Below are 14,619 nucleotides of genomic sequence, written 5' to 3'. Positions count from 1 at the left end.
GACAGGGCACGGTTATCATATTTGAGGAAAAGTCCTTTTCAGTAAGAAATGCACGTTGACATATTTAAGGGTGAAATTACATGTTTGAGATTTGCTTTTAAAATATTGCATTTAGAAAAAAAGTGTGAGGGAGACAGATGAGACAAGATGGGCAAAATACTGGTAATTATTGAGGCTGAGAGATGGGACATGAGGATTGATGATACAGTTCTCTCTACTTTGGTGTACTTTTGAAAATTCCCATTGTAGAAAGTTAGAAAAAAAAAAAAAAAGAAGAAGAAACCACGAGTCTGTTTAACTCAGATAGTGTCGGAATTTTCCAAAATAATCTGCAGTTCTATAGCTGGCTTTTAAACAGTTTTAATGAGTGGTTTTCAGGGGTCCTCTCAGCTTTAAATATTAGACAGTCCTCAAGAAATCAGAGATGCGTCAAAAGACTTAGTTACAAGGATCTTTGCAGCAATATTTCCTAAAATTAGCAAAAAGCTAGAAATAATTCAAATAGCCAGCATTACAGAATTGGTAACATAAATTACGTTACATCCACACAATGGACGACTGAATAATCACATAATTGAGTTTATATAAAAATATTTATTGACAGAGGAAGAGGTTCCTAATAGGTTTTTAAGGGGAAAAGCAGATTAAGAAATAGTGTGTTTCTAGTTTTTTTCAAATGGCGCCCATATATCATCATCTTTAATTGAGGAAAACACAGATAAATCTACTTGTCTCCTTTTTCTCTCCCTCTCCATTTTTTTTTGGCTTATCTGCATTTTCTGTTTTCCTCCTAAAATGAATATCTATTAGCTGTACAATAAGAAAAAATATATATTGATTAATATTAATAATGGCGAGTAGTAGATGCTCAGACTGTGTCTGGATCTAAGTAAGCTGGGACAGCGATTTCCCATTTGTGCGTCACTGGGGGTCCTGGTTGGGGGGGGCGCTGCAGATACATTGCAAGAGGTCCCTCAATGCATTTGTTCATCAAGAATTGTCTAGAGGATGAGTAAATGTGCAAGCATTTTCCAAATATCAGTAGATAACATTTTTATAAATAAAATGCCAGTTTATTTTAAAGTGTGGCTGAATACAGCTTTTTATCTTCATGAAATTTTTCAGTTAGTGGATTCTGGCTCTTCCTTATGTCCCGGGCTGAGACCCACAGCAGGATTCTATGGGGCCTCTGCGGGGTCCCTTGGAGCACCTTTTACAGTTGGCTTATTAATTTTCTTTTTTGCAAAAGTCTATTAAACTCAGGAATAAGCATATTCCGGATCACGTATTGACCGTGTTCTAACTACATCTATGCGGTTTCAAGGCTCGCGTTTGCATCTGTACTGACACCACACGATGCCCATCCTAACGGGTCCATGTCTAACGTTTAAGGAGGTGTTTCTCAAACTGGGGCCCGCGGTGGGTTCTCTGAGGACTGGCGTTGGTCTAGAAGTCTAGCGCCAGGTATGCCAACCTTGGCTTCCGGGATCGCATTTGGCGTGGCCCCACAGGCTGTCACATGCCCAGTGGCCACCAGATGGCGTCCCAGGACGCCGCTGCCTCTGGAGCCAAGGGACCATTGCTCCAGGCGGCATCGGCGCCGGCCCTTTCCAGCCTTGATGCCGGTTGCTTCCGGCCGGTGAGATGCCCATAAAACAGAGAAACAATGTTCAGCGAATGCGTATTTCTAAGGAAGCAGTTACATTTTTACTCGGCATCCCGCAGCTCAGAGGAGAGCCCAAAGGGACAATTTCCTCTTGATTTCAGTTCTGGAAGCCTGCCCTGGGGTTGGCCCAGGTGTCCTCGTCCCAAGCTTAGGAGGGGTCCCGGCTGGCAGGACCTGGTTCCCTCCAGTCCAAGTATCTTGCCAGGTTCCTGGCTCCCACGGTGGGAGGCGGGGTGGCCTCAGGGTGGCGCTTTCCCCTCACATGTGTCTCTTTGAGGGCCACCTCAGGGCTCTCTCCCGCCCCGGCCCTAACACTGCTCCCACACCTGTTGACTGTCCACTTGGTGGGCAGAGGGCCTAAGGCCTGGGGGAGCCCCAGCAGGGGGTCCCTGGCAGCCATGAGAGCACCTGGGAGCCCTGACTCCTCACCAACCCAAATGCCTCTCTCTTCTCTCTTCCCTTTCTCCCTGCTCCCTCCCGCTTCCCTCCATTTTCCCACATCCCCTCCCCTCCCCTCTCCCCTCTGACGCTGCCCAATTCAGTTCAAGCCGGCTAGGTGCCCACATCCCAGGCCTGCACTGGCTCTGTAAATGGGCCCCCCACCCAGGGTGTTCCTTGGCCCCACGGGCGACACTCATCTCCTTGGCATAGACCCTCGCCCAGCTACCAGTTAGCCCTAAAGCTGCCCCTCCCCTTTGCCTCCCTGGGCCCACGGCAGCGGGAGTACCTGACGGTCACCCGGGGGTCATGGGTCACTCCGCACACCATGGAGGCCTGGGTGCCCTTGATGACACTCTGGTCCTGGGGAGACTTGGTGATGCGAGTCCGGGCTGAAAGACAGCAGGAGACACGTGGTGAGAAGGGGCGTGGCTCAGAGGAACAGGAGATGCGGGTGAACCCACCACGTGGCTGAGTCCTGCGGGTGGATGAAGACAGCCTGCCTCATGCACAGGTCAACCACAGCGAATGTCCCAGAACGGAAAGACGAACACTGGGCTCCAGGCGCTTGAACTCCTGGAAGCCACACTCACAGTGAGGGCGCATTTACTTCTGCTCCCACAAACCCACGCGAGGGATGAAGGAACAGAAATCTGAGGATGATCTGGGCCATTCCCAGCACGTTAGTGGTCCAGCCAGGGTCAAAATAGGCTTGGCTGATTCCTGGTCTAAAGCGTCTCTTGGCAGCCCCTGGTGCCCAGCCTTGACGAGTGGCCCACGGGTATGTCCATCTTGGGTGTGGATCCCAAGTGGTACCAGCCGGGAGTCGGAAGGGGCCTGAGAAGTTCCCTTAAAGCAGGGGTCAGCAAACCACAGCTGGGGGTCGAGTCCGGCTGGTGGCCTATCTGGGTGAATACGCTTCCATTAGAACACAGCCGTGCCCACTGGATTAAGTATTGTCTACGCTGCTTTCTCCATGAAACAGAAGAGTCACCTGAGTTGTGACACAGACTGTCTGGCCCACAAAGCCTAAAATATTTACTACCTGGCCCTTGACAGAAAAAACTGGCTGATTTCTGCCCCCAAGTATCTGATGACAGCCACCTGTGATCTCTATGTTCTCTCAACTGGGCCAGGCACAGCACGAGGCCTCGCTTACACGGCACCCGTCTGCCTCCCTTGTCCCTCTCCTCTGAACCACTTTGTCCAAGGCCTTCTATAGAGAGCGCTGCCCTGGGGGATGGACACGTGGGTGTGGCGGTCCTGGCAGTGAGAAAGGGGGTTCTGCAGGTGCTTGAGTGTGCCCAGCACACACTCACAGACGTGGAAGGCGCTCCCGCTCCGCACACTCACCCCACACGATGAGGTCGGCCGAGGCTTCGTCGACCCCCCGAGAGTTGGTCGCCAAGCAGGTGTAGGTCCCAGCATCAGAGATGTGCGTGGGGCTGATGAGCAGGCTGCCCGACTCCAGGAGCGTGAAGCGAGGCAGCTGGACCGAGCCGCTGGCCAAGATGCGCTCCCCTGGGGGCGACATGGGGCAGGCTCAGGCTGCGGCCCGGTGCCCCCCGGGCAGCCCCCCAGCACTCAGATCTCTCTGGTCCTGACCACACATCCCAGCCCTCCCTGGCCGCTCTGGGGCAGGTGGTCTCAGGCAGATCCCATCAGAAATGCCAGGAGGGCCGGGGGCTGGTGGCGGCAGGGCTGGGTGGGGACTGAGGCCCAGGGAGGCTTCCGACTTGGTGACAGGCACAAGGACACAGGGTCACAGAACTGGAGGCCCTGACCCAGGTCTCCTGATGTCTCTCCACCCATCACGCTGTCTGCCCTTCACCAGAGAAGGCCAAGGACTGTCTCCTGATGAGCCCGGCACAGCCTCGGAGGCAGTGGATGCCTGGGCCGGGGGAGAGGGGGCAGACAGCGCTGACAGGGTGGTGACGGGTGTCCTCGGGCAGGGTGCTTCTGCAGAGTCCCCTTCAGGGAGAGAGGACAGTGACGGGTGGGAGCAGTGGGACTCTGCAGTGGGACAGGGGAGGCCTGGCACCTGGAGAGACAGAGAGGCTGTGCCGTGGGCAAGAGTGAGCCTGACAGAGCAGGTTTTGCAACTGTACCTATTTTAAGGACAGCCCTGCCTCTCTGGAGAGAGGGGATGCTCCAGGCACAGCCTGCGGGTAAGTGTGTCTGTTTGCACACGTGTGCAGGCATGTTGAACCAGTGAGCAGGCTGGGTGGGTGTGTTTATCTCCGTGTCCAGGCATGTGCCCTGGGTGTGCCTACGTTCAGGCCACACAGGTTTATTGAGCAGCTACTGGGTGTTAGACTGTTCCCGGCCCTGTGGGGGGACAGCAGTGGGCGAAACGGAGCCCCTGACGTCGTCAGGGGGACAAGCAATAAGCAAAATGAACAGGTGGATTATCTTGTGTACTAGAAGGTAGGGAAATAAAGCAGGGAGGGGTCGTGGGGAGGGCCGGGGGTGGGGTGGGTGAGTCCGTGGAGAGGTTCACCTGAGCAGAGGCCGGGGGGCGGGAGGGAGTGACTGCGTATACACGGACGCGTGTATGTGGGGTGGGCTGGAGGGCAAATTCTCGATACAGAGGGGTGGAGGAGGCACACAGACTGGGTGGACCTAGGCAGATAGTGCGGGCCCTGCTGGCTCAGGCGTCTGGAGCCCTGCGAGCTGCCTGGGGAGGGGGGACGGCCTTCTACCCACACTAACCACCCCCACCATAATATTAATCATCAAACAGCTGTCATTCCTCAGGCTTCACCACTTTCCAGGCACGATGCAGGCCCTCCACATGCACTCTCTCCTCTAGTCTCCATGCCGCCCTGAGGTATGTGTACTCTTGTCCCCAGTTTACAGGTGGGGATCCTGAGGCTCAGATTGAGTAAAGAACTCACCCAAGGTCACAGGTCTCAGAAGACCCCGCCAGAGCGGCACGTGGTACATTCTGTGGGGTGAAAGATGCCCTCTTGGGTTGTTTAGTGCACAACCTTCACAACTGTACACAGGAAACCCAACCTGCCTGGCTCCAGAACTGAGCTCTCAGAACTGCCCTGGACAGTCACATGGCCACACCCTCCAATGCAGATCAGTTGCAACTACCTTTCTGCCAAGTGATGGCCGGCCGGGGTGCCCCCGAAGTCTCACAAGCCAGCACTACTGACATCCCATCGATGACCGTGCTGTCCAGGGGGCCCCTGGTGATGTTGGGGGCAATGCCTGCAAATGGAGACAGTGAGGCCTCTTAGCCACACCCCAGAAGGACCCCCCCCCAGCCAGAGGGCCGGGTCCTCATCTTGCCCCTGCCACTCCTGCTGTGTGAGTCCCTCTGCAGGGAAGGATGTAGGTGCCCTGGTGGGGCCCAGGCTGGGAAGAAGCCCGGAGGGCCCATGAGGGCTCCCTGCACCAGCTCCCTGTGGAGGGACCAGGTGACACCAGCCCTAACCCTGCCTTGACTCTCGGGCCTCTGTTTGGGGGAAACTGAGGATGCCCACGGGCAGCTCACACCCTCCACGACAAGGTAAATGGGATCCACCCTTCATTGAACGTGAAACTGAGGCTCCAGTTTCTTAAATGAAAAGCCAGTTATGGCCAGGAGAACATCACCCACTCCCTAGAGGGCCGGCCACGGATCATCTGCTGGCCTGGCTGCGCTGGGGTTCTTCCAGGGTCAGGGCGGCCTTCTTGCTTCTGTTCCCTTCCCTAATCCCAGCCCTCAAGGAGCCGTCTGGTCAGACGCCAGGGAGCAGGGTTTAAATGCAGACCAGCCCCCATCGGGAGCTGCAGGCAAGACGGCAGCCCCTCCCCATAGTCGCCTTCGGGGCAAACCCAGCTCTCCTCTGCCCGGTGGCTGCCCTGTTGGAGGGCCACCCAGGGGCCTGGGGATGAGCCCTGAGGGGCCCGAGGAGGCCCCTGACCATGTATCCTTTTGCTGCTGAGATAAGGGGCCCAGCAGGATGCAGCCCCTGCACAGAGCGTCGCCATCTTCAGGGTGGGCGCTCATGGGATCAGCGATGGCTAACGCTGCTCCACTGAGCGGGCAGGGCGGCTGCTGTTTCCCCAGAAGAGACTCCCAGAGCGGGGAGGGTTTGCAAGTGGGGGAACTGAGATCACGCGCTGGTTGTCTTCTTTGGGGAAGTAAGCACATCTCCACTGGGATGGGGTCGCTCCAGCCCCGCCCCAGAGGGGACCCGGGGACGGTGGAAATGCCAGGGCGGGGACCCATGGTTTCACAGCAGCGTCTCTGGAAGAGCTGGGGAGCCCGTCATGGGCTCGGAGTGCTGGACGCGGGGCTCTGGAAGCAGCGGGCAGAGCCGGCCAGGGCCCGTTGCTGCGGGGCAGTCCCCCGGGACCCTATCCCCGCACACGGCAGCACCCCGCTCTCGAGGGGCCCCTGGCGTGGAAGGAAGCCGCCTCCCGGGTGGAGGGACTCAGGGCAGGACAGGAAGGACCCACTCACTGGTGACGGCCAGGTAGGTGGAGGTCTGCGCCTCGCCAGCCGCGTTTCGCGCGAAGCACTGGAACATGCCAGTGTCGTCGGGCACCAGCGCGCTGATCTGCAGGCCCCCGTCGGCGCGCTGCCGGAAGCGGCTCAGCCTCTCCACCTCCACGGCGGCCGCGTCCTTGTACCAGGTGATGGAGGGCAGCGGCACACCTGCGGAGACGAGGGCCGGTCAGCCCTCCCGGCCTCCCTCCCGGCCTGAGGGTGCTCAGGTGGGGGCCGGGGCCAGCAGTCTGCGAGGGCGTCCCTGGTGCGTCTGGGTCTCTAGAACCTTCTCAGAGGTGCCTTTATTGGTTTTGGGAAAGGGGGAGGATGCTCTGAGAGCGACAATTCTCAAAGTCTTATATAGTAGGTGTTTTAAGAAAGTTTAAAAGATCCCAAGATTAGTTTAGCTTGGAAACACTGGATCGGACAAACGATTTTTTAACTGCAATATTTAGCAGGGCCTTTTGAGCGCTCTGGGAGCCTCCAACGGGGGTAGGTCTCCCACCCACGTGACCACAGAGCCCTGCATCAAGGAGCAGGCAGGGGGCTAGAGTCCTCGGGGACCCTTGGGAGGCCCCTGTTCCCTTGTCCTCACAGGGAGGCTAACGGGGGGTGTTCCCCTTGCCCTCAGCTGTGCCCAAGCTGCACCCCAGCCTGGCCTGCTCTTCTCGCTGGTATCCCCGACCATCCCCTTTCTCCCCCTGGGTCTGAGGCCCCCAGAAGCTCCCCACACTCTGTTCTGAAGAGCAGCCCGCTGCTCGGGCCCCCAGGCCCACTTCTCTTCCTTCCTTTCCAGCACTTTCCAAGCCAACCTTCCGCGGTACCGTATTTCACCCATTCCGCGGTGCACATTCTTTATGTTGTAACATCTCCGAGATCACGGTGTGTCTGCCGATCGACAGCATGTCATAATTTAATTGGCAGTCTTTTTTCTTTCTTAGTGGGACATAAAATAATGGGGCACCTTACAACCCATGGCATTTCGGATGAGATGAAATAAGGTATCCTTATTTGTTTAGCGGTTTGTCTGCCCCGCCTCCCCCCGCCCCAACCCCGGGAATGTCGGCTCCGGAAGAGCAGGGGTTTGGCTGTTGAGTTCGTTCTGTTCCTCCCCGGGAACAGTATCGCACACGGCAAGCCCTCTCAGGCATCTGCTGAGGAGCGAATGGACCTTTGTGTCCCCCCTGTGGTCTCAGAAGGGGGTCTTATCCCACCTCCATCGCTCTCTCCCTCCTGCCTGAGCACGTTCGGCCTCTCTGCTCAACAGCAGACCACGTCCCGCTGTGCACGCTCGCCCCCAGCACCCTAGCACCCCGATTCCCCCTCGTTTCCGGCTGTCTTTGGGCTCATTGGAACCTGAGGAGGGAGGGTGAGCAGGAAGAGCAGGAATTCTTCAGGCGCTCTGCCGAGGGGGCTTAAGGACAAACGTGGGTGGAAGAGACAGAGCAAATGGCCCCGACGCCAGGCAGAGCTTACAAGACACACGGCAGGCGAGAGGCGCCCAAGTTCTAGGAGTTCTGACGTTATGGTAATTTGGCATAGTCTACCACTTACAAATTATGGGCAATTTGGGTCTGTCACCTATCCTGAAATTACGGTAATTTGGGTTCATTTGTTACCCTCCAGTTACGGTATGTGGGTTGATTTCCAGTCCTGAGATTACGGCAATTTGGCCTGTTTGTTTCCTGGGGTGTCTGCACACAGCCAGACCGACACTCTGCTCAATGATGTGGCCTTGAGCAGGAGGCGGAATTTAGAAAAGTCCGTGACAGGGACAAGAGAGGCTGAAAGTCTGGGGATCCTTGTCCGCCTCCATCCATGCCACCCTGTTACCTTTGGCCCGACAGGGAATGTCCACCACTTTCTCCATCTCTGCTGTGATGTGTCTCTCTGGCTCCTTGACAAACTGAGGTGGTTCTGCAGGAGGAAGGACCAGGGGAGGGGATCAGAGCCATGCTCCTTTTGATATGGCCATTGTGCAGGTCGCCCTTCAGTAGGCCCCAACCATGCTGCCCCCACCCTTGGTGGCGTCCCAGCAGCCCCACTCCTTCTCACCAAGCACAGACAGGTAGGCTCCACGGATGACAGAAGGGACGCTGCTGCTGCGCAGGACGGCCTCGCACTCGTAGTAGCCGGAGTCGCTGCCCGTGGGGTTGGGGATGGTGAGCCGGCGGTTGTAGTCACTGATGCCACCAGACAGCAGCAGCCCATCCTTCCTCCAAATGATGTGCAGCCTGATCAGGGGCCTGACAGGGGCGAGGGAGGCAGGCGCTCAGCCACAGCGAGCTCCGGAGGCCCGAGGGGCAGGGCGGGAGGTAGTGAGGAGTGTGGGCCTGGGGGCCAGGCCTCCTGGGTTTGCCCACCCCCAGCCACTTTCTAGATGTGAGTCCTTGGGCAAGTGTCTTCAGAGCTCTGGGCCTCAGTTTCCTCATCTGTACAGTGGGGGCGACTGTGCCCACCCGGGGGTTGTTGTTGGGATGGATGCAGGAGGGCAGGTGAGGCACGTGGCCCAGGACCTGGCCCCCGGGAACAGCGCAGTGCACAGGGCTCTCATGGGCAGCCTCCCTGTGCATCTGTCTTCGGCTCTCCCTGGGCGCTGAGCCCCAGCCAAACATAAGTCAGGGGACAGGGAGGCGTCGGAGGTGAGGGAAGGCGACAAGGAGAAACCCAGGGTTTGGAGATGGGGAAACAAAGGCAGGCAGGTGGCCATCTGCTCCCCCCAACTTCGGGGAAGGTGGCGATGTGAGCTGGGCCCGCTTTCCCACCGTCACCGAGCCGGCACCGAGCCGGCACCCCCAAGGCCCTGAGATTTGGTTTGCCCAGCTCTTATGTTCAGCACCTGATGGGTCCCCGGGGCCCGATCTGCTGAAGTGGGGTGTGCTAATTCCACGGGGTGTTCAGAGGACCCCATGGAGAAGGGGTTCCGTGGTCGAGCAGGCTCGGGCCACACTGGCTGTGTGGGCTGGGGCAGGCCTTTCACTGCGGGTCTCGTCTGCTTCCTGCCCCATCGCATCCCGGCAGCCGGTCCCATGCTTGTGAGAAGTTTGGGTCCCCAGGAGTGTACTAGCAACGCTGCGACAGGGACAGGCTCTCCTGGAATCTGCAGCTGAGGTGACCTCAGGGTCATCGGTCTAACTCCTCAGCCATCACATCAGATCGTCTTTCTGAGCATCTATGACGTGTGAGGTCAGGCTGGGTCCAGCCTTCCACCCGCCTGCTGACTGGTGAGAAAGGTGCTTGAGTCATCCCGTCTTACAGCCAAGGAGACTCAGGGTCTGGGCATGGCAGCGAGCCTGGGCTCGGGGGCCACCTGTTGCGTTTCAACCTTGCTATCAGCCAGCAGGTGACCTTGGGCAGGTTGCTTACCCTCTCTGGGCTTTGGGGTAGTGACACCTATGCTGGGTGGTGGTTGTTGGGAGAAACGAGGAAGGGAGGGTCATCCATGGCTGGGAATGACCGCAAGTGCACCGGACCCCATGTCCACCCTCCTGCAGAGTCCATCCTCTTAACCACCACGTGAACGCTCTCCCACACGGCTTCCCTCTGGCACACGCCTGCACGTGAGGAGGGCTCTGCGGGTAGAGGCGACCTGCCCCCTCTAGGCTGCCATGAGGGGTGGAGGGACTGGATCCCCCACCGGCCCCAAACAGCCTGGGCTCAGATCTGCTGCCCCACCAGGTCCAGGGCCTGGCCTCTCCTCCGGGCCACAGAGAACGAGCCGGGACAGTAGCTAGCGTGTCCACCTGTTGTTCCTCCTCTCGGCTAAATTCTCCATCTCCTTTCACGGGCCCTCATATGATACGGCTTCTGGACCTTTCTGAATCCTGACCGGTCTCCTTGGAGCCCACGGGAGCAGCCGCGGGATCCAAGAGTGAAGGGGAGAGAGGGGAAGCATTACCCACCTGGCGTTGGCCACACACTCCAGGGTCACCTCTGAGGTCCCGGCCACCACGCTGGTGTTCTTGGGAGGGATGATGATGGTGGGGGCGATGGGGTCTGCAGGGCCCCCTACATCTGGGGAGAGGTTAGAGGTTAGCAGGGGACAGAGCTTGGAAATCCCACCTCTGCCGGGCCCCCATGAGAGGCTGATGCCCGAGAGACCTTCGTCCTCATGGAGTGGGCAGGTGGCCACGGGGCAGCCGCCTGGGCAGCCCCAGAGCCGAACCTCCACACAATGGCCCCAGGGACCCTCTCCCCTCTCCTCCTCCTCTGCTGAGGGTCTCCACGCAGTGTCGAGGGAGAGCCCACTGAAGGCCTCAAGGCCTGCCCCCTCCTCCTGTAATGCAGCCCGTCCTCCTCCTCTGGTCCTGTTTTTTGCCTTCAGATCCTTTCTTGACCTGCATGCATCTTGTCGGCTGGCTTCTTCATCTTGCACCAGGGTGCAAACTCCCTGTCCTGGGCTGAACACTGTCCCCCTAAGTTCCACCTACGGCAGCTGTGAACGTGACCGTATTTGCAAAGAGGGTCTTTGCAGATGTCACCAAGTTCGGATGAGGTCCCACTGCATCAGGGTGGGCCCTAAATCTAACACGATGTGTCCTTAGAAGAAGAGGGACGTTTAGACACAGAGACAGACACACAGGAGGAGAAGGCCACATGAAGACAGAGGCGGAGACTGGAGTGAGGCATCCACAAGTCAAGGAAGGCCAAGGATTGACAGCAGCACCAGAGGCTCGAAGAGGCAGGAAAGGAGCCTTCTCTGACCCTCCAGAGAGAGCCGGGGCCGCCGACACCTGAACTCGAGCCTTCCAGCCTCCAGCACTGGGAGAGCAGACGTTCCTGGCGCTAGAGCCACCAGCTTGCGGTACCTGTGACAGCGGCCCTAGGAAATCCACCCATCCCAGGGGCAGGGAGCTCAACGGTCTCTGCTTTGAACTGAACTGTGTCCCCCCAGATTCCCACGTTGAACCCCTATCCCCAGGTGACTGTATCTGGAGAGGGATTTTCAGGAGGTCACTGGAGTAAAGGAGGTCATGATGCTGGGGCCCTAATCCCCCAGCGCTGGCACCCTGACAAGAAGAGGGAGGGACCCCCGAGCTCTCCCTGCCATGTGAGGACACAGCGAGACAGCGGTCATCTGCAGCCGGGAAGAGAGTGGTAAGCAGAAACCAGGCCTGCAGCCAGCCTGGTTGGGGACGTCCAGTCTCGGGGACCGTGAGAAATAAGTGTGTGGGTTTCAGCCCCCGTCTGCGGGACTCTGACTGCAGCCTGAGCTGACTGGATGGTCTTGCTCACCCCCACCTCTCCAGCACAGGAACGATGTCTGCACACAGCAGGCTCACAGATATTTGTTAGGTGAACGAATGCATGGAACTGGAGCTATTGCTGGATAACTTCCAGAGAAGGTGACTGAAATTAAAGAGAACTTATCATGAGCCAGCTTTATTAGCACCAAACAACTCAGCAGCCCAAATCTTCTAAGAGAGGCCGGACCATTCCCTTTTCTATGTTTTGAATTCTTTAAGAAGTGGCCAGTTCTTATCTTGGTGGGTCAGCACAGGCCCAATATTGGCAGAAACTCCAACTCCAATATTCTCTGTACACTTGCCCCCCAGCTCCTGAAAATACAACCACCGAGGACTTTTCCTCTCGCGACAAATCTATCCAGTTGGCCCCTTTCCAGGAGGCTCTGGAGGCAGCAGCTGGAATGACGTGCACGGCCCTGGGGCCACAGCAATAGGACATCCTAATGGGGAGGGCACACGGCGGCCTCATGCCACTCTGGGCCACCCCTGTGGGACCCCGGCAGGTTTTCCTGCCTCGACTCCAGGCCACAAGGAAGCTCCAGGCCTATCCGGAAAAAGCCAGGTAGGATGGGGATAAAATGTAAAAAATAAAATAAAATGAAGAAGGAAGAAAGGAAGCATATAAAGCAAAATAATTGCAACAATATAAAAGCCTCATGTAGGTGCCATAAAGAGCAATCGGATTGAAAGCTGCTGATATAGCTGAATCCATAAAAGCGTGCTCTAAGTAGTTTATCACGTGCTGGGCGTTCAGGTACCGGGCCAGATTAATGGGGCACGAGGAGGAGACAGACGGTCAGAGCCCAGGCGGCGAGCCGCACGGTGCGGCCGGGTAAACAGAGAGCCCTCGGAGTTGAAAAATACGAGGGTCACCCCAAAACCTCGGCCAGCTGGCTGGTCGGCTTTGGGAGGGGAGAAGGGAGGGGAGGGGGGAGACCCACACCCACCCAGGGACTCCGGGGGGTCACGCCCAGGCCCAGGTGGCAGCCTGTGGGACCGGAGAGGAGGCACCGGTGATGCCCCGGGACCCTGGACCCAGTGAAGGAGGCCTGGGGGTCAGGAAGACCTCTCAGCACCTTGCTCTGCCCCAGCCAGGCACTTCATTCCACTGAGTCTCTTTTCTCAGCGGCAAAATGGGGATGAAAATCACCTCCTCCCAAGGTGTGTGGGGTCAGCCCCCGACCCCACAAGTCTCTTCTGAGCGTGTGCCAGCGATTCCCCACCAAGCAAGACGGGCAGGGGTCTGTCCTCACGGAGTGCTGGTCTGGGAGGAAGTCAGATGGGTGCTAAGACTTTTAAAGGTCTAAAGACGCCCGTGATGGCGCTGGGAAGGAGGGCCCCGTGGGGTGGCTAAGCGGGTCGGGGGTGAGCACCTGGCACATGGGAGTGCTCAATAAAGGACAGTCCCCTCCTGGGGATCTGCCTGCCTGTGCTCGGGGAGAGCCTCCTTGGCCCCACCCCCCATCCCATCCGGCCTCGACCAAGTGAAGGACCCAGGGGCCACCCAGAGGGGAAAGTCACAGACCCTCAGGGGGCTCTTGACTGAGGGAGAGGGTGCACGTGTTAAGTGCTTCAGGAGATCGAGCCTCAAGTGCTCCCTGGGGGCTCACAGGAGGTGGGGAGCTCGACTGGACCTGAGAGGATCCAGAAGGAGTGAAGGATGTTCTAGAATGGGAGCCCTGTGGGAGTGAAGGTGTGGGCACAGTGCTGGGGCAGCCCTCGGAGCACCCGGAGGGATGAGGGGGGACAGTCACGGAGGTGACAGATCCTGGCCCTCATGCTGCTCCATCCCCAGCCCACGCCCCTTCGCCTCCAGGAGAAAGCGCTAACTGGTTGCAGTGCTTTTCCTGGCCGAGCCCAGATGTGTCCTCTGAATCCCTCTTAACACAGTACAGTGCCAAGCGTAGATCAGAGCTGGCCTAGGAGTTGAAACCCATTTTCCATCCCTGCTAGGGGGAGTAAAGGCAGATTTGACTGGGAGAGGTTAGATCAGGGTCCAACTAACCGAGGATTTACAGGTCAGCCTGTGGGCACCTCGGTGGGCATCACAGAGGGGATGACAGACAGGAGGACACAATCGACAGGGCCTGGTGATGGTCTGGGGGTGGAGGGAGACAGAGGGATTGGAGACTAAATGCCTGGAGATGGGGCCCCCTTTACAAAGAAAAGTGACGCCCAGGAGGACCTGGTTTCCAAGCGGGGAGATGAATCTGGATTTTGACACGCTGAGTTTGAGATGGTGGGGGGATGTCTGAACGGACCTGTTCAAGAGGAGACGCCCAGAGACTCGAGTCAGGAGCCCCGGCTGGTGAGGGGGACGGAGCAGCCGTTTGTGCAGATGTGAGGCAGAGGATGGTGAGCTGGGGGGGACCAGGCAATGGGGGGCGGACAAGGAGCTGAGAACCAGGCTTGCTGGGCTTGTTCACTTCAGGGGAGAAGGCGCAGCGATGGGGACGGGGAGACCGTGAGAGACAGTGTGGGCACAGGTCCTGGATCTCCAGGCACAGGGTGCCAGGGAGGGCGTCAACAGTGCTGTGTCTGGGGTGGTCAAGGAGCACCAAGGTGGAGAGAAGCTGGTGGATTTGCCACTAGGAAGGACCAGTGATGGGGGAAGGAGACGGCATGCACAGGGCTGGGGGAGCAGGGGAGCTGGCGGCAGTGGGAGGTAAAGGCTGAGAGGGTTGAGGGCAGATGGGGATTCAGAGGACTCCTCATGGAGTGGAAGGAAGGAGACCACAGGATGCCTTTCAGTGTCTGGCAGAGGGAGTTTCCCATGAGACTGC

At 57.9% G+C, this 14,619-nt stretch overlaps 1 protein-coding gene across 3 annotated transcripts in view; it reads right to left on the bottom strand.

Annotated features, from left to right (window-relative positions):
- Window positions 1-14,619, bottom strand: part of SDK2 (sidekick cell adhesion molecule 2) — a 273,541-nt gene that overhangs the window by 74,859 nt on the left and 184,063 nt on the right. For all 3 annotated transcript variants that reach the window (XM_070560092.1, XM_070560093.1, XM_070560094.1), the window contains 7 exons: window positions 10,493-10,604; window positions 8,646-8,836; window positions 8,424-8,507; window positions 6,564-6,758; window positions 5,207-5,323; window positions 3,458-3,625; window positions 2,394-2,496 (listed from right to left, as the gene is read on the bottom strand). In XM_070560092.1, coding sequence (XP_070416193.1) covers window positions 2,394-2,496; window positions 3,458-3,625; window positions 5,207-5,323; window positions 6,564-6,758; window positions 8,424-8,507; window positions 8,646-8,836; window positions 10,493-10,604 — 970 coding nt within the window. The remainder of the gene's footprint in view (window positions 1-2,393; window positions 2,497-3,457; window positions 3,626-5,206; window positions 5,324-6,563; window positions 6,759-8,423; window positions 8,508-8,645; window positions 8,837-10,492; window positions 10,605-14,619) is intronic.

Source organism: Equus przewalskii, chromosome 10 (genome assembly GCF_037783145.1).
Source record: "Equus przewalskii isolate Varuska chromosome 10, EquPr2, whole genome shotgun sequence".
NCBI lineage: Eukaryota > Metazoa > Chordata > Mammalia > Perissodactyla > Equidae > Equus > Equus przewalskii.
Note: the sequence above shows the minus strand (reverse complement) of the source record. Positions and strands in the feature narration are given on the sequence as shown.